The sequence below is a fragment of the Dendrobates tinctorius genome, unplaced genomic scaffold, assembly GCF_039654945.1.
Source record: "Dendrobates tinctorius isolate UK_male_01 unplaced genomic scaffold, ASM3965494v1 ptg000060l, whole genome shotgun sequence".
Taxonomy (NCBI): domain Eukaryota; kingdom Metazoa; phylum Chordata; class Amphibia; order Anura; family Dendrobatidae; genus Dendrobates; species Dendrobates tinctorius.
The window spans coordinates 16,116,235-16,135,712 of record NW_027361728.1 but is presented as its reverse complement, the minus strand read 5'-3'; the positions used below and the strand labels follow the sequence as shown (position 1 = coordinate 16,135,712).

At 45.8% G+C, this 19,478-nt stretch overlaps 1 protein-coding gene and 4 non-coding genes across 6 annotated transcripts; all 5 read right to left on the bottom strand.

Moving 5' to 3' along the window:
- Positions 1–840: 840 nt before the first annotated feature.
- On the bottom strand, positions 841–13,065 carry EIF4A2 (eukaryotic translation initiation factor 4A2). Of its 2 annotated transcripts, XR_012232817.1 has the most exons (12): positions 12,954–13,065; positions 7,665–7,710; positions 7,284–7,416; positions 6,931–7,070; positions 5,197–5,365; positions 5,007–5,116; positions 4,751–4,894; positions 4,532–4,669; positions 4,250–4,339; positions 4,006–4,085; positions 3,504–3,642; positions 1,418–1,554 (listed from the first exon to the last, which is right to left on the bottom strand). XR_012232817.1 is itself a non-coding variant. In XM_073578746.1 (11 exons), the coding sequence occupies exons 1-11, from the start codon at positions 12,980–12,982 to the stop codon at positions 1,410–1,412; spliced, it is 1,224 nt and encodes a 407-aa protein (XP_073434847.1). In that variant the 5' UTR covers positions 12,983–13,064; the 3' UTR covers positions 841–1,409. The 2 variants fall into 2 exon arrangements, 1 of the variants encoding a protein (XP_073434847.1); XM_073578746.1 differs by lacking the exon at positions 3,504–3,642 and having other exon boundaries at positions 841–1,554; positions 12,954–13,064.
- On the bottom strand, positions 3,713–3,841 carry LOC141092832 (small nucleolar RNA SNORA63). The gene has a single exon (XR_012232938.1). It is a non-coding gene; the product is annotated as a small nucleolar RNA SNORA63 (small nucleolar RNA).
- Positions 4,389–4,512, bottom strand: LOC141092833 (small nucleolar RNA SNORA63). The gene has a single exon (XR_012232939.1). It is a non-coding gene; the product is annotated as a small nucleolar RNA SNORA63 (small nucleolar RNA).
- LOC141092836 (small nucleolar RNA SNORD2) lies at positions 7,141–7,207 on the bottom strand. The gene has a single exon (XR_012232942.1). It is a non-coding gene; the product is annotated as a small nucleolar RNA SNORD2 (small nucleolar RNA).
- LOC141092835 (small nucleolar RNA SNORD2) lies at positions 12,537–12,605 on the bottom strand. The gene has a single exon (XR_012232941.1). It is a non-coding gene; the product is annotated as a small nucleolar RNA SNORD2 (small nucleolar RNA).
- Positions 13,066–19,478: the final 6,413 nt, after the last annotated feature.

Below are 19,478 nucleotides of genomic sequence, written 5' to 3'. Positions count from 1 at the left end.
TTGAGGGGAAAACCGTAGCACAAGTCAGTGCATGTGGAAGTGACTGGTACTGTGTGTGCGCTGCAGGTCTTAGTCTGGATCTCACTGGAAACATTGTGCCAAAAGAAATGTTTTATCTGTATATGGCAATATGAAATCGTGCTGAAAGAAATACTATACATTTTTCTACTGTATTAGTCATGGGAGGGCTTGTATTTATTAACATTTTAGACTATACAGTATGATGGAAGCTACAGTACACCAGATTTGTAAAAGTGGTAACCAATTTACTCATGGTCACAGCAAATACCATTTTTATTTTGCTACTTTTACATAAATTTTTCTACAAAGTTTAATGGCCTCATTCTGGCAGTTCAATTTTTCTCATTGCCAAGACCTCAATCTAAGCATGTGCCACCCCCAGTGGCCATTTTCCTGGAGGCCACCGCATCTCAGCAATGGATATGCGACCTCTGGTCTTTCATAGAAAGCCAGTGGAGCCCCACCAATCCAGCCCAGGATAGGATTTCCCCAGAGGCCACCACACCAGCCTGTGATGGGAGTCATCACCAGACCACTGAACATGTCACCCCACTCCACCAGCGCTGCCGTCTCTCTCCCTCCCCCCCCCATTATTTTCCTTCTGAAAATTTAGGATGAGTCTTAGTCCCCGACAAATATGGTACCTTCCTGCAGAGGAGTGGAGCATTTCACCACTTACACACAGCATTGTGTTTTGATCCTAAGTAACTATGAACACAAGGCTAGAGAATTGAATATACACTTAGAAAATTGGTCTTATTTTGCCTCACACAAATAGTCATTTAATCTGCATAATTTTACCTGCAAGACAACCAAAAATACAGAGTAAATATACTATTTATTAAACATTTTAAATATCTGCAATGTGGCAACTTTACAGTTAAGCTAAACAGATTGTTGGGGGTCAGGGTCTAGCACAAATGCACTTTATTGAATAAATATACATTTAAAAACAATTAGGCATTTTAATTTAGTAAACTACATCATGTACAATAAAGGTGTATATGCTAATTTAACATAATTGGCTGATTTGATACAGCACTTATATTTTTTAGTCCGTAAGTAATTTATTAAATGATAAAGAACATCAAATACAACCACCTCTCTAAAACAGCTAAATAAATGTTGAACACAAAAATGTAAGGACCCCATTGCTTTAGAATCCACCCCAACAGTCTAAACTCTGGAAATAGAATAAAGCCCACAGCTTTCTTTCCAGAGAAGGCGACTAATGTCGCTTTGCTTATCAAAAAAATCTGTATTTCTGATCCGTCATAAGCACCGAGACAAGATTCAATATAATCTCCAAAGAAAAGCACAATGCGCGTCGTGATTCGCCAATTCAGCAACAGCGAGTACGGCATTCAAAATAAATCTCATCCCAGGGATCAAATAAGGTCAGCTACATTCATCGGCATCTCCTCCACTGTAGTATTGTAGAAAGTCTCAATATCACGAAGAATTCTCTTATCCTCCTCTGTAACAAAGTTTATAGCCACACCTTTTCTACCAAAACGCCCTCCACGGCCAATCCTGGAAAGCAAAACACAGGTTAAAGATGGAACCTATCCACATTAATAAAATACAGAATAATTGTTTCATGAGGCTCCATTCTGGGAAAGTGAATAGGTTACCTCCACTGTAAAACCCAACCAATCCCATCAGTAGGGTGGGCTCAGTGACCAAAGCTGATGTCTGCAGTGAAACAAGCATTAGATAAGCCCTTGCTGAAAGACTCCATCACAGGAAATCACAGGGAATTCAGCAACTGGACTGTAGTGGCTATAAACCTGTCCAGAAGAATGTTAAATGGGTTGTCCACTACTTCATGAGAGCGTGCCAACACCAGTGGAATGGTGCTGGCACTGGAAGGAGGGTATACATGGGGGAACAAGACTGTATTGCCTGTTAAAAGACAGCCCAGCATAATGTAATCAGTCCAGCACCTTTAGGTCCAATTCATTTATTGGGAACCATTAGCTTTCACTGCCAGGGAGTAAGTGTGCTGTACTGACTGCAAACAGGGACCTTGTAGACCAGCGCCAATACAGAAACTATCATACAAAAGATTATGCAGAAACCAAGATACCACATTAGTCCCTGATCACACAGCTTTGCAGTGTTTTCTGCAGCCCAAGCATGCTCTTACAGCAAGGACAATGCATTGATAAAATGTAGGTTGCTTCTGGTATTACTTAATCTACAGTACATAAAGTTGGTTATTCAGCATAACCGATTTACTGTTTATACTCATCGCTTTCTTTGGGTGAAAAAGCTGCTGAAATGACACTGTGCTCAAATTCAGTTGGTTGTGGGGGAGGAGGAATAAAATTAACCGTGTACGAGATTTCAGAACTTGTAAGCATGGTAAGATGCAGCATTACTGCATAAAAAAGCTGCAAAATACTGCATGTCAACATCAACCTAGACGGTGCATAGCAAGAACTGGCAGACTTGTGGTCCAAGGCTGGGATTCCATCAGTTGTGTAAGGACAAATCGTATCTGTCTACTCTAGGATTTAGAAAGACTGGAAACCGCTTTCTGATCTGGATTTAAAAAGCAATATAGTGCAAGTTCATGTGGCAGGCAAACGGGAATGATTCTATAGTATCATCAGTTCCTTGCTGGCATTTTATTCATACCTTTCAGGAGGAAGCTTGTACAAAAGCCAGGTAGGTGGGCCATGTATGGAGACAAACTGAGTGTCCCAATATATGGTGGTGACAAATAAGAGGGTTTGCACCTAGCAAGTGAATGTTGCCATTACACCCAGTAGGAATCAAAGTGGATTCACAGCTTACACCATCTACAGCGTTACAGATTTGTAGATCTATTCTTAGTGCTTGAAACAGTTTTAGACCTTATACGACCTTAGCACGGCAGTATTTCAGAATCCAAATTATGTCTGAAGTTATGCAAGTTTGGTCATTAGACCTGCAGTCAGACCAGGAAGCCAGTAATACGGAAGCTAAAATATGGCCACATTATGGTTGTCTAGGGCCTTATACTGTGCTGGTAATGATAGTTTGCTCATAATGCATAACCTAGCAATTTACTCTAGTGGCAGCTGTAAGTAAGGTTGTTTCCAGCAGTCAGGAGACCCTCAATGCATAGACATGGGTGGCCATTTGTATAATCTGTTTCCACTGCAGGGATTGTGAACAAACACTGAGCAGCAGTGCTTAAAAGCAAATTTTTGCTTTACTGTATACAGTGCTGTGGAGTCAGTAAGACAGCCCTTTGACTTTAACTCCATAGCCCTGCCTCACTACTGAGCATGTACATAAAGTGCAGTATAGATTCATCTCGGGTAAAAGCAGCGATCCTTACATCAGGAATTGAACATTTTATAACTTCCCAAATTCTTCAGCATATCAGTATTCCAGTACACACTTACAGCAAAGGCCAAGGCATTAATACCAATAATAATTTAAGATGATTCTGTTGTAGAATATCAACAGTTGGAAATGAAGTGCATTACCTTTAACAAGCATTAGTCCATGCTTCACTGTCCGCCCTCAGCTCACAACCAGATGTGCAAATTCTCTGTTTGAGAAAACACACCTCTTCCACAGGCCATTCTCAGCAGTGTCCTGGAGCAACTGTAGTCTGCTCCTCAACTATTTAAACATAAAAGTTTCATAAAAATTTTGCCTAGGTATTTATGGAAAGTCAATAAAAAAATTAAATATGTTTGAGACCAAGCGTCCCCATCTGCCGAGAGGGTCAGAACAAACAGGGATAGTAGGAAACAATTTATTATTTGCAGGGGGAACGACAGAACAGCACTTAACAGCTATACTGTAACTTATCCTGCATAATTAATGCTTCCTTCAGGGATATACCCACAAAGTAGTTAATGCTTTGGCACAGACCTTGCTGTATTTGACAGCTTGGATAACTGCCTTAATGCAATACACAACCAGCTCAGTTGCCGCATGGCTAGCATACATCATGCAGCCAAGACTGCATGTGATACAAACCTGTGAATATAGTTTTCACGGTTGGTAGGAAGGTCGTAGTTGATAACTAGGGAAACTTGCTGCACATCTATACCACGTGCCTAAAACAACGAACATTAGAAGATTTGATTACAGCAATTTATATCTTCCGTTATATGAAGAGCCTTAAAAACAAGAATTGCAAGTGCAGTCAGCTACAGCAAAATGGTGAACTAAAGACTACAATGAAGCACTGTTACACTGTGTACAAGTGTCACCAACTTACCAGCAAATCAGTAGTTATTAGCACACGACTAGATCCAGATCTAAACTCCCTCATAATGACATCTCGCTCCTTCTGGTCCATGTCACCATGCTGTCAAGGAGATAAGGAGTTAGTTTATACAATAACCCCACAATGACAGCTGTATGAGACCAAGCGTCCCTGCCTGCCACAATGATCAGTCAGGGATAGTAGGAAACATGTTAATATCAGCAGGGGGAACGACAACAGAGCACCACACTGCCATGTTGTAACTTAACCTGCTAGTGTGCTTTTACTACTTACCAAAGCAGATACTGTAAAATCTCTGGCATGCATTTTTTCAGTAAGCCAGTCAACCTTTCTCCTGGTATTCAAAAATATAACAGCTTGTGTGATAGTCAAAGTCTCATATAAATCACATAGGGTATCCAACTTCCATTCCTTAGAAAAAAAAATAAATAAGTAGAATCCTAAACTGGGTCTGAATTTTAAACAGTAAAGCAAGAAGGTTAAAGATCTTACCTCTCGTTCAACATTAATGTAGAACTGCTTAATACCCTCCAAGGTCAATTCTTCCTTTTTAACAAGGATGCGAATCGGATCCCTCATGAACTTTTTGGTCACTTCCAACACATCGGTTGGCATGGTGGCAGAAAGCAGGACAACCTAGAGGATATAAAATATTTTACCACAAGACCACACTTGTATTTTCTAGGCCCTGAACAGAGTTGTGTCATTCTTGAATTATACCAGACAATATAGCAATCGCTGTACTTACCTGAATATTTGTGCTCAATTTTTGAAAGATCTCATATATTTGATCCTTGAAGCCACGGCTCAACATTTCATCAGCTTCATCCAAAACAAACATTTTTATCCATTTTGGGGCTGGAAGTAAAGTGATCGTTACTTTAAGTTAGAAAGCACTCATTGGCATTAACACAGTAATAGTGTTAAGTATTACTTACATAAATAACGCCTATTTAACATGTCAAACACACGTCCAGGAGTGCCCACAACAATATGAGGCGCTTCTGCCTGCAGTTTCTGCATTTCATTGCGAACGTTTGTGCCTCCAATGCAGGCATGGCATGTTGCACCCATGTAATCACCCAGAGCAAGAATGACCTTTTGAATCTAAGAAAGAAATGAATATCCTTATGAGAAGGTAATAGTCAGACGTTACCAACTTGTCTCTACACCAATGTATATTTCTATATAAATAAAGCATTGCAATATTGAGTAGCCAAGACATAAGTCTCATTACCCATGACACCCAGACCTACAGAATAAACCTTTAAGGCTAGCCCACTACCTAAATCCAATAGTATACCCTCTAGAACTGCAGATCCTTTAACACCTTCAAGCACATTTCCTCAGTATAGAGATTAAATTATAATTAAAAGCAGTCTTCAAACTAATGTATGGCTGCAGCCAGTGTACCAGTCTAGCATGTTTTTGGGCAGCTGCAAATTGGTCCCAGTGGATCACACCCTCCTAGTCACAGCAGGAAGGCTTTGGAGCCCACTAGAGCATGTGTGAACAACATTATCAAGTATACCTTTAAGTAAGATCTGTTATAGAAAGTGATCAAGTGCATAATGAAAAAAAGTCCTGCTCACCCATGCACTTCTATAAAAATCCATTCAGTATCAATAAGTGTAAAGCTTGCCCTATACCCAGAACTGATCACAAACCACTACTGCCTGATAATGCAGGCTGGGATTCCCCACAGGTTGTGATCTGACAAAAGATGTACTACTACATTTAAAATCTGCTGCACTAGACCAATTACAGACAAGTATAAGATTATCAGATCTGTTTCCATTTGACAAAAGGCCTGTAAGACTTGGAAGTACCCAATATCAGCAACATATGAAGTGCAATCAATGTAATGGGGTGGTGCAGCTTAATTAACCACACTTCCAGTCTCTGGACATATATGGCTAGCTCTACAACATGGGAATACATATATAGACATTTTTACACTGCATAGACATTCTGGGAGGATGGGCACTACCCTGCACCGCTAGGAATATGCTCCATACTACTAGAACTTCTATGCATATAAAGCCCTTGAACACAAGTTGGGAAATTCAGTCAGTCCAGATCCCAGTCAGCACACAGATCACATCGGGAACCTGTGAAGCCAGCTTTTGGAAAGCAGCCTGGCACCCTCAGTGGTACTGGCTAATAATCTGATGTCACAGAAGGATCAGCATTGTGTTTAATCATCCAGTTCTTTATCTGCTGTCCATAGTGTGCCAGCAGCATTATCCATTCTCCCCAAAAAGAACTGATAAATGTGTAAAAGCATAACAAGGTTGTGATATGCTTTGGCTAAACAAGTATATGACCAATAGCCATCTCTGTTGTACATTCACCTTAAGACACTGAATGACAAGTGTGACACTAGAACAAGTATTTTGTAAGTAACATGCAAAGACCACAAGATGAAAAGTCCATCTTAACATTTGCACACCGCAGTTTCCATACTACACAACTGCATAGCAAGAATTATAGAATTAAGTGTATGACATTAGACTAACATACTTGTCACAGCGTAATAATTAAAAATTCGAGTCTTTGGATTATAAGTTTAGAACCATTATGAAATTATGAGGCCAGTGAAGCCATCTGCACTCACAGTTGTGGAATCTGAAACTTGTGCAGCACACAGTCGCAAGCTACCCTGTCAATACCTGTTGAGCCAGTTCTCTTGTGGGAGCCAATACTAGTGCTTGGGTCTCCTTGAGCTCAATCTCCAGCTGCTGCAGGATGGAAATGGCAAATGTGGCTGTCTTGCCAGTACCTGACTGAGCTTGAGCAATCACATCATACCCTAAAAAGAGTAGGGAGACATTTAATGTTCCCAAATATTACCTGGTTGTGTAACCCAAGACAATTTTAACAAGTGATCAGAAAGAAAGTTCTCTCCATTTCAGGTCAGTCCCGAAAGATGTAACCATCATTTCACTTGTCTAGGATCATACAAGGAATCTAAAAACCTTCCGTTTTCCATAAATATGTACAAGCTTTAATAAATCGTACAAACCTTTAATGCAGGGGATAATAGCCCTTTGCTGAATAGCAGAAGGTTTTTCAAAACCATAAGCATAGATTCCTCTGAGAAGAGATTCTTTTAGATTCATGTCGTCAAAGTTGTCAACAATTTCATTCCAGTTGCTCTGTAAGAAAAAAATAATCTTTATATGGCACGAACATATTCCACACATCGTTGCTGTCCCCGAAAGGGAATTTAGATTGTGAACCCCCATCAGTATGTCTTTGGAGTGTGGGAGGAAACCCAAGCAAACACAGGGAGAACATACAGACTCCTTGCAGATGTTGTCCTTGGAGGGATTTGAACCCAGGACTCCAGCATAGCCTATATTGGTTAATAACAATCATACAAGAACTTATATCTTATACCAACCTCAATGACACCATCGGGGTCCATTCCTTCTGGGCCACCATGATCTCTAAAAACAAAAGAATGACATTTGAGCAGATAAGTCCTAAAGGCCCCGTCTCACTAAGCGATCTCGGTAGCGAGATCGCTGCTGAGTCACAACTTTTGTGACGTAACAGCGATCTCACCAGCGAGATCGCTGTGTGTGACAGCGATCAGCGAGCGGCCCCCCTGCTGGTATCGCTGCAAGAAATCTCTGGACATTTCTTTGGTCGCTGGTCTCCCGCTGGCCAGCACGCATCGCTGCGTGTGACAGGCGGGAGACCAGCGATCAGGTGTAAAAAATAAAAATAAAAAATATAGTTATTCTCACCTTCCGACGTCACGTTCAGCCATCCTGCCTCTCTCCACGCTCCGGTCCCAGTGATCCTTTGCACGAATGACCGTGAGACTTTGTTATCCCTCGAGACCGTGACATCTTGCGGTCATTCGTGCAAAGGATCACTGGGACCGGAGCGTGGAGAGAGGCAGGATGGCTGAACGGGACATCGGAAGGTGAGAATATTATATTTTTTATTTTGATTCTATTTTTTACAGGGATGGCCAGCGATGCCGGGCACTTGGCATCGCTGTGCTGATCGCTGGTGAAGCTGTCTGTGTGACAGCTCACCAGCGATCACATAGCGACTTACTAGCGATCCTGACACCTTGATATCGGTGTCGGGATCGCTGGTAAGTCGCTTAGTGTGACGGGGCCTTAACAGTGATAACCCAAGCAAAGCACCAAGACAATCAGAACTAAACCTCCATGAGCTACTGTTACTAAAACTGCATAAAGGTGGTGCTGGGAAGAGAGATCTAGGGCAGACTACACTACAGCTTTAAAAACACCACTTTCCACAGAAATATATCCATCTCAAAGTGATCATATATGGTGGTCTGACCTCTGGGACCCCATCAATCTTAATCTTAACAGTGTTTGACGAGTGTGACAAACTTTTTACTACTGAGGCTGCCTATGCAGCATCAGTAGTAAGAGATAGGATGTAAAAAAAATAAAAAATATTGTTATTCTTACCTGCCGGCGTCCCACGCAGCCTTCCCACCTCTCTCCATGCTCCCGGTGCCAGTAGTCCTTTGCGCGAACGACCGCGAGACGTCGTGCTCCCACGAGATTGCGACGTCATTGCGGTCATTCTCGCAAAGGATTACTGGGATCGGGAGTGTGGAGAGAGGCGGGAAGGCTGTGCGGGACGCCGGAAGGTAAGAATAACAATATTTTTTATTTTTACATCCTGTTATTCTTACCTTCCGGCATCCCACGCAGCCTTCCCGCCTCTCTCCATGCTCCCGGTCCCAGTAGTCCTTTGCGCGAATGACCGCGAGACGTCGTGCTCCTGCGAGATTGCGACGTCATTGCGGTCATTCTCGCAAAGGATTACTGGGATCGGGAGTGTGGAGCGAGGCGGGAAGGCTGCGCGGGACGCCAGAAGGTAAGAATAATAATATTTTTTATTTTAAAATTCTATTTTTTACAGAGATATGGTACCCAGAGCAGTCTCTTCTCCTCTGGACCGTGGGTACCATCCGCAAATGTTCTGCTTACTTTTCGAATGGTGGGCACAGCCACATGCGGAAAGTAAGCGGAACAGTGCAATCCTATGGGTGCGGGATCGCCGCGATTCCGCTAAATTATTGAGCATGCTGCGTTTACCACAAAGATTCTGCCACAGAAAAAAAACACAGAATTAGCACAGCATTGCTGAATCCCATAGGAATGCATGGGATGCTTATTTTTCGCAGCAAAATCGCGCATTTAAAACCGCCACGGAAACGTGAAAAAACCGCGACGTGTGAACACAGCATTACTGCAAAACTAGTTTTACATGGAGGGGGTAGCTACCTAGTAATAAATGCACACAAGTGAGGATTGTGTAGGATGCCAGTCAAGTACGTGATTCAGCATCTGGCTTACTTATTAATGAAACCCACACTATTATGGTACATCAGACCGGCTGTCCAGCATTATACAAGTGCACCCCACAAGGACAGATGCAGCAGTTCACCCAACCAACATGAAAAGGCCTGACTGCATTTTGCAAAAAAAAAGCCATGAAAAATGGTGTATACGATAATTACACGAGGTATCGGTCGTTATTTGTGCCAAAATACACACGCTCACAACCCACCCACATCAAGGTTCCTCACTTGTGTATTTTGCCTGATCCAACAGTATAGGTGCCATTATGAGGCTGTAAGCAACACGTGTGACTGGTGTCCTACACAGCCCTCATTTGTGCACATTTTTACCAGGTAGCCACCCCCCCCCCCCCTCCATGAATTAGTAGGTTGGCGAGTGGCTATTTTCATCAGTATTTTGCACATGTGCTTCTTTCACCTTTACCATGGGGATGTGCTGCATCTTGCTAGTTCATTAGTAATCTGCTGACTTAGCATTGGTAATTTCTGGTATGTTTTTTCATGTAAACAGGCTGACCATCACAATTAAACACTTGTTCATCAGGCAAAATGATTTGTGGCAGCATAAAAGTTTTTGGCAGTGTATCACCCTGTGTACTGTACACCAGACCTGCACTATAGGGAACCAGGACAGCCTATGTGCACCAAGCAAGTACATCGCTGATCACTTTGTGCGCAGTTTGCTTTGGTCTGCCTGTGTAAGTACGGTAAGCAAGTGGCTATGTTGTTGAAGTTGGTTTCTTATTCTGCAATTTAAGATTTTTTTTACAAGTTTAACAGAAATCAGTGATAAAATACAATGCAGCGAGGTGCCCTGATGTGAATACACTTAAATGGAATCTGTCACCCCATTTTAGCCCCATCAGCTGCTGCCATCGAGGGCTTATCTGCAGCATTCTGGCGCGCAGAGTCCGGTGTGGTGGGTGTCATGGTCCGGCACCTCCCATCCTTTAGCGATGCTGTCCGCCTTACTTCTGCCGCAGGTGCACTTTATCTGCCCTATTGAGGGCAGAGTAAAGTTCTGCCAGGAAAGGTTAGAGAGGTCCCACGCCTGCAGTACTTTAGTCTGCCCTCAATAGGGCAGATAAAGTACACCTGCGCAGGAGCCGAGGGAGAAAAAAGGAGGAGGACATCGTATGAAGATGGGAGGCGCCGGACGGGACAGCGACACCCATCGGACCAAACGCCAGGATGAGTATAATCTAACTCTTCTCATCTTTCAGGTTACATCAGGGGCTTATCTACACCATTACTGAATGCTGTAGATAACCCCCTGATGGCAGCGGCCACAGCTCATAGGCCAAAAATGGGGTGACAGATTCCCTTTAAAATCAGCTACAAGAATTCTAAAACTGGCATCAGCCAGTGTTCTTGAAAGGATTAAATGACTTTGGACCACTGATCTCAACGCAGACAGTGATGCTAATCATCAAGTTGAGGTCACATCAGCATGGCCCAAATGGGTTCTGGCATCAGAGGTTGCATGAAAGTGGGCAAATAGCCAATTTTCATAGATCTGAATAAGTAACCTGTGTTATTAAGGGGTTAAGTGACTTTGGGCCACTGCAGTCACAAGTCACTGCAGCCTTGTCAAAACTGGTTCCGAGCTTTGGACTTAGCCATTTGCCAACTTTCATGCCAATTCTGATGCCCAGAACCCATATGGGCAAGGCTGGAGTGGCCTGAATTCGATGGGGGGGCATTACCATCTGTAATGGTGGTGTGTGATCAGTGGCCCAAAGTCACTGAACCCCCCCCAAAAAAAAACCCAGCAGTTACTCAAACAGTCAAAATAAAACAGCCCACTGAAGCCAAGAATACATGGGCCAGACAGGAGTGACCTAAAAGATGTAGGGCATAGCACTATATATGGAATTGTTATTTGGCATTAGTGACAAAGTCTTTTAACCCCTTTTCAACAGTGCTCATTACTGCCCACTTGGATGCCTTTGGGCCAGTTTAGTTTTCTTGTAGCTGCTCCTTAGTGTAGTCAGTCAGGGCACCTCGCTGCATAGTATTTTATCATTGTGATTCTCTGGTCAAGCCTGTAAAAACGTTTACAGGGCCAACCTGCAGCCCCGTACAACTTTCGTTCTGTAAACGGACCCAGTGTCATTCAGCAGTGGGTACTTCTGTAGTTGCACGGCACACTTATGTCTCAGTTTGCCATATGGCTGTAATAGTCATTACTCGTATTAGTCCAATAGCAGTGAATGGAGTCTTGAACCCCCCCAATATGGTGTTATTAACATCTCATTTTTGCTTTCCTCTCGAGCAACACATTAAGTTATAGTTTAAACTTAATGGACTTGTGCTTTTATTGGATGCTTGAGTGAATGCGAGTGCTCACCAACCCACAGAATATATAATACGGTAGCTTGCTGATCAGTGGTGATGCTATGGCTGGAACTGCACGGCTTGGCAGAACTGTTAGTATGGAGCGGCAGAGCACATGCTCAAGCACTGCTCTGTCCATTCCTGAGGGGGCTGCCATGAGCCGAGCTCAGCTTTTCTGGCAGCCCCACAGGAATAGACAGAACAGCACTCAGTCATCCAGAGAACATTACTTCTGTACAAAGTCCTTCATTTTGTCAGTTGACAGATCCCAACAATGCATCACCCACCAGTCTGCAAGTTAAAGTAGTAACATCATGGGGAAAACAAGTTATCTTTAAAGATAAGCTAATGAAAGGCAAGTTTCTAATAGTAACTATGGATTGTTCCACTTCTCACAGCGGTTTACAATCAGTCCCATATTAACACTAGGCATCAACATTGCAAAACTTGGCAAAGACCAGTGCCATATCTAGTGAGACCTCCCCACTGTCAAGAACCCAGCTCAGTCTATGCACCACGTAACACACTGCAGTATAGAGCATGGTGGACATGTGGCAGCTGTCCAGCCCAACTATACACAAGTGATCAGCAAGTTATGTTCTCTCCATTTCAGGTCAGTCCCGAAAGATGGTAACCATCATCTCACTTGTCTCCCGGGGCATGGACCACTACTGCCCGCCTCACCAGTGCCGCAGTGTGCACAGGCACCAAGGACCTAGCTCCGGCATGTACGGGCGCCCCCTGCCCCTCGCCCGGCCTCAGACCCCTCCGAATTCAGCTCGGGCGGTAACTAGTGACGTGTCCCATGCGCCGCCATGTCCCGCATAACTCCGAAGGCCTCAATAATAAGCGCCACACTGCGTGCGGCACAGCCATGGACCACTGGGCCTACACCACCCGTCAGTGAGCGGGGGACGGCAGAGCACATAGCGGCCCCAGCCAATAGTAAGGAAGGCCAGCCTGAAGGCATGCGAGAGCAGCCGCCAGAACAATCACCTGGAATAATCCGCAGAGCCGCTAGACATGATCCACACCCGCTCCAGAATTCAACAGGAAAGGACGAGCTGAGGGGGGCGCCCGCCATTTATATATCCGGAACTACATTTCTGAACGGCGCAAGGATACCGCGATTATGAGAGAATGGTCTCTAGCGCACTTCTACCTCATACCCCAACTGGACGCTAGTATATTCACGGTAGTTGATATGTAAGAATGTTCCCTGATGTGTTTCGTCCCGTAGAACCCATTTCTTCAAAGCAAATGGAACTTTTTCTTATAGCACTCTTTCCATATGGCGGAAAGATATTGCAGCAAATGGTGAGTAGGTTATGGGTCTCTGAGATGCACGGGGTTTCACTCCCCGGCCCCTGCAGAATTGGCTAGTAAAGCTCCGCCTTCTTTGCGGCCTGTTGGTGACGTACTTCACGGGGCGGGGCATAGTCGGATAGTAGTTGTGAGGGGAATGAGGACAGGCAGTGAGGCGGGCCGGTGGTGATCAATGAGCTGGTGTCATGGATCCTCGGGTTATTTATCGGAGACCTACAGAGGCCGTGACCCTGCGCAATGCCCATCCTATTAAAACCATGAGAAGCGCCATGTCTCACTATACGGTGAATGTGAAACGGTGGAGCTACGCTCATACACTGCATTGAAAAAGTCTGCACGTCCCTGTTGCAATGTCAGGTTGTCATAAAAAAAAAAAAATACCAAGAAGAAGCATTTCAGAAGTTTCTCCACCTGTCACCCATAATCTTCTTACATCAGTGGAAAAATACGTCTTTTTTAGGTGTAAAATAGCAAATAATACGGTTGCATAGTCACACCTTTAGGCTGTGTGCCCACGTTGCGTTTTTTTAGCATTTCCACCACGGAAACGCTTAACGCATTTCCATGGGATTCCGCAGTTGCTGTGTCAATGCTGCGTTTTTTCAGCTGCAGAATTGCATAGCAGTAAAATCCGCAGCATGTCCATTATGGAATCGCGGCGATTCTGCCGCCTTAGGATGGCATTGAAACACTCACTATACACATGTGGCTATGCCCACCATGCGTAAAGTGAGCGCTTCATGTGCGGATGGTACCCAGGGTCTGGAGGAGAGGAGACTGTCCTCCATGCCCTGGGTACCATATTCCTGTAGATATACTCACCTTCTGTCAGCCCCCGGAGTCCTCCCAGTCCGTCATTGTCGCTGGCGGCAACTTCCTTTCCCGGGGATGCCTTGCGTGAATGACCTCTGATGACGTAGTGGTCTCGCGTGACTGCTACGTCATCAGAGGTCATTCGCACAAGGCATCCCTGGGAACGGAAGTTGCCGCCAGCAACAATGACGACCGGGACGGTTCCGGGGGCTGACAGAAGGTGAGTATATCCCTATTTTTTTTAACATTCTATAGGCAGCATCGATAGTAAAAAGGTGGTCACACTTGTCAAGCACTATGCTTGACAAGTGTGACCAACCTGTCAATACTTTTCCAAGCTTCAAATCGCCTGGAAATGCGCAAGCATTCTGCAAGCTAAAAACGCTTGCAAAACGCTTGTGTTTTGCAGGAAAACACATGCGTTTTACCCGCGGCAGGGAGTTGCGGAAATGCTGCGGACATTTCCGCAGCATTTCTGCAACGTGGGCACATAGCCATACCCTAAGGGTTAGATCACACTAAGCGATTTTTCAGCTTTTTTTTAATGCTAATTTTCATCTGTGTTTTACAGTACCAGGCCTTTTTTTTAGCACTAAACTTTATCAGCATGCACAAGAGACAAATCTAGCATGCCAAAACCGCAGCAATAAAATGCAAAGAAAAACAAGCAAAACATGTTTTTTTCTGCATCTTCTTTTCTGCCAAGAGATCAGGTTTTGCTGCAGAAAAAAAAACAGCTGAAAAAACTCCTGGTGTGAACTTAGCCTAAGGCCGGGGTCACACTGGCGAGGAATACGGCCGAGTGAGAGGCGCTAAAAGCACGCATTACACACGGACTAATGATTCTCTATGGGGTCCCTCGCACCAGCCGTATATTTCTCATCCGTATTCTATGCTCCCTGCCGATCGCAGCATGCTGCGATTGTCAGCGTACTACGGCTGTAGTACGCCAATGCAAGACTATGGGTGCGCAAAAAATACGGATTACACACGGACCACACATGTGGCTTGCGAGAAATACGCACCCGGTGTCTTTTAGCAAAGCCGGCAATTCAGTGCGCTATACAGTAAACTCACACTGACAGGTTTAATAAAGAAACGAAAGAATAGATATAGACACATAGAATACATATATATATAAATATATATATATATATATATGCATTCTATGTGTCTATATCTATTCTTTGGTTTCTGTTAGAAACCCTGTCATAGGGCTCCATTATATGTCCATTTTGCAAGCCTGCGAGAAAATCTCGCCATACGGATTGCATACGGATGCTTACATGCGCAAAATATGCGACCACACCTTGCTTACGGATGACATACGGAGCACTGTTTAGGGGCCATTCATCCGTATTACGCATGTAAAATACTGGCCGTATTTTGCGTCGGTTAGTGTGACCCCGGCCTAAGAGTTACCATTGAATTTATGGCAAGAAGTGTTTTGGGCAGGAGTCTATCAGCGTGGCACATCTGGAATCGGCAGTCTTTGCCCCTTTTTTTGTCTTGCAAACACTTTTTCACACAGCTGTAAGTAGAAGCAGGCAATAGTGATTTCCTCATCTCACACAATTTATTGAAACAAAAGCCTATAAAAAAAGAGTTGGGTATAGCTCCTAAAAATGTCAGTCTTGATAACTTGTCATATGGCCTTGAGCATCAATTACAGCTTGACATCGTCTCATGGTGTTCACCAGTCAAGTTACTGTCTGCTGAGGCATGGCGTCCGTCTCTTCAGGTCATTAAGGTTCTGGGGTTCTTATGAGCTTCTAAGATACTGCAAATCAGTTGATCCCAAAGGTCTTCTATGGGACTGAGGTCTGGAGAAAGTGCAGTCTTTAATAATAACAATAATCTTTATATAGCTCCAACATATTCCGCAGCACTTTACACACATTATCATTGCTGTCCCCGATGGGGCTCACAATCTAATTTCCCTATCTTACTTTGGAATGTGGGAGGAAACCCACGCAAACACAGGGAGAACATACAAACTCCTTGCAAACGTTTATTCCACGCAGCGCACGGCGCCGCTAAGCCCCGCCCCCTTCCGGCTCCTTGCCCGCCCCATCCGGTCATCGCCGCCTACTATCGCGCATGGACACTTGCGATCTGCGCACCCTATCTTTAGCACAGGGTGCGCAGATCGTGCGCTGGCCGTGTTCTAGTAGAATTTTGGCATGCGCTGCGCACTTTTGAAGGTGTGCCCGTGTGCGCCGAACGCAGCATGTTGCATTTTGGCGCGCCTTCAAAAATGTGCAGCGCACGCCAAAATCCTACTAGCGCACGGCCAGCGCACGATCTGTGCACCCTATGCTAAAGATAAGGTGCGCAGATCGCAAGCGTCCATGTGCGATAGTAGGCGGCGATGACCGGATGGGGCGGGCAGGGAGCCGGCAGGGGGCGGGGCTTTGCGGCGCCGTGCGCTGCGTGGAATAAACGCTTCTGTGAAACTAGCCTTAAATGTTCATTTTTTTACACATTCCAAAAATTTCTGTGAAGCACCTGAAGGGTTAATAAGCTTCTTGAATGTGGTTTTGAGCACCTTCAGGGGTGCAGTTTTTAGAATGGTGTCACTTTTGGGTATTTTATATCATATAGACCCCTCAAAGTGACTTCAAATGTGATATGGTCCCCCCAAAAAATGGTGTTGTAAAAATGAGAAATTGGAACACGCGGGGTTAAAATTTCGCCTCGGGTTAAAATTTCGCCTCACAACATAGCTTAGGATGCTCTCGGGGTCCAGACGTACAATATGTCAAGAGAAAACATTGTCACAATCACCAGGATCCATAGAAGCGTTCCAGAGTTATTACCTCATAAAGGGATAGTGGTCAGAATTGTAAAAACTGCCTGGTCATTAACATGCAAACCACCCTTGGAGGTAAAGGTGTTATACCATACTTATAATCTTGCCTAATCCCAGGATCTCCTGTAAAAAAAATAAAATAAAAGACCAACAATATACCATACCTGTCTGTCGTTCTGTCCCACGCAGTAAACCATGTCTGGAGTATAATTAGTTTTCAACCTGGACGGTGCCAAGATGCGGCTGTCCTGGCTGAAAACCACTGATGAATGAGCTGCAGGGAATGCAGCGCCAGTGACCGGGGCTGACGTCATAGAGGTTAGCTTCGGTCACTGGGCTCTGTTTCCAGCCGGGAACAAAACTGTGGCCAACAGAACTTTTATGCCACCTAAAAAGACGGACACCGCTGGATCACAAGCCCTATGGCGTCCACAGTGCTTGGTTTGGCTTATGGAGGGGTAGGACGACATTTAGTGTTTGATGACCATCCTGTCATGCCGTGCCGACATACTCACCCGGCCTCCACTCCCACGCCGTCGCTGCATCTCACCCGGCCATCACTCCCACGCCGCAGCCCCCCGCCGCCCGACAGCCACTGCGGTCACCTCTGGCAGGCCGACAGCGTCTCTGCATGCAATGCGCATGCGCCATAGGCCGCGGCCGCGCCTCCTTTCTGCCTCTTGTGCTCCGGCTGTGCCCTGACCCGGAAGCACCCCCTGACCAATGGCAGACCAGACAGGGGCATATCAGGCTACTTCCCCCTGAGGCAGGCGCCTGATCGTTGTGTTTCCTAGCACACTGGGCCCCACTTCTTCGTGTGCTCTCTTCAGTCTCTCACTCCCGTTCTCGTGTTCTCCCTGCAGCAGCCTCGCAGTCCTGCTTCCAGTCTCCCCTGCTGCACTCCAGTCCTGTCTCCGGTGTTCCTGTTCCATCCTGCTCCGCTCCTGCCATCCTACTCCAGTCCTGCCTCTGGTGTTCCTTTTCCATCCTGCTCCAGTCCTGCCGTCCTACTCCAGTCCTGTCTCCGGTGTTCCTGTTCCATCCTGCTCCAGTCAGGTCTCCGGTGCTTCTGTTCCATCCTGCTCCAGTCCTGCCGTCCTACTCCAGTCCTGCCTCCGGTGTTCCTGTTCCATCCTGCTCCAGTCCTGCCGTCCTACTCCAGTCCTGCTTCCGGTGTTCCTGTTCCATCCTGCTCCAGTCTTGCCATCCTACTAAAGTCCTGAATCCGGTGTTCTTTTTCTATCCTGCTCCAGTCCTTCCGTCCTACTCCAGTCCTGCCTCCGATGTTCCAGTTCCATCCATCTCCAGTCCTTCCGTCCTCCTCTAATCCTGTCTCCTGTGTTCCTGCCATCCCTCCACGTTCCAGTCTACTCTCTTACTCCACTCCTGTGTTCCAGCCCCGTCCTGTCATTCTCACTTTTGTCCCTCCACGTTCCAGTCTACAGTCTTTCTCCACTCCTGTCTCCTGTGTGCCAGCTCTGTTCTGCCATCTACACTTCAGTCCCACAATCCTACTCCAGTCCATCCTGAGCCGCCCCTCTCAGTACCGGCTACCGTGGTACGCGAACCTCTGGGCCTGCTCCTAACGGTCCCTGTATAGGGGTAGGTTCCACCTGGCAGCTCGCCCAGGGCCCCTCGGTGCCACGGTCCAGAGGGTACACTCCTGGAGATTCCGGCTCCAGACCAGCTACGCTAACAGTACGATCAGGCCATGGACTCCGCCGGTACTACTGCTGCTACCCAGAAAGAGTTATTCTTCCTGCGGGAGAATCAGGGACGCATTATGTTTGTCATGAAGTCTATGGACACCCGTTTGTCGGCCCTGCAGGTGGCCGATCCTGGAACTGCCAATCTACTGGCCAGTCTTCAACAGGAGCTGGGCCAGCAACAAGATACTCAAGCCCATATTTTGTCTTACATGGCCTCCTTTTATAGCCGCTTGTCGGTCCTCCAGTCTGCCGCTGCTCCGACTCCTCCCTCCACTCCTACAGCTCTCCCGACGCCTCGCCTCGCCAAACCGCCTCGCTTCGCTGGGGATCCCAAGCTCTGCAGGGGGTTGTTAAATCAGTGTAGCCTCCACTCTGAATGGTTGCCGCAGCAATATCCCTCTGACCGGGCCAAAGTAGCCTTTATTATGTCCCATCTGGAGGGAGAGGCCCTGTCCTGGTTGAATCCTCTCTGGGAACGTGACGATCCCGTTGTCTCAAGTCTTCCGGTTTTCTTGGATACTTTTCGCAGGGTCTTCGATGAGCCAGGTCGGTTAGCCGCTGTCACCGAGTCACTCTTTAACGTACATCAGGGTTCTCTCACGGTCGGACAGTATGCTATCCACTTTCGCACTATCTCCTCCGAGCTCGGCTGGAATAACACGGCTTTGGTAGAGGCGTTCTGGCGCGGTCTTTCAAGCAGAATAAAAGATGAACTCGCAGGTCGAGATACCCTGCCTACCTTAGAGGACCTTTTCTCACTGGCTAGCCGCATTGACCTACGTTTCCAGGAGCGCGCTCGGGAGTCAGCGAGAGACAGGAGGTCCATCAGGCCAGCTCCCTTCTCACCCGTTCTGCCAGTCC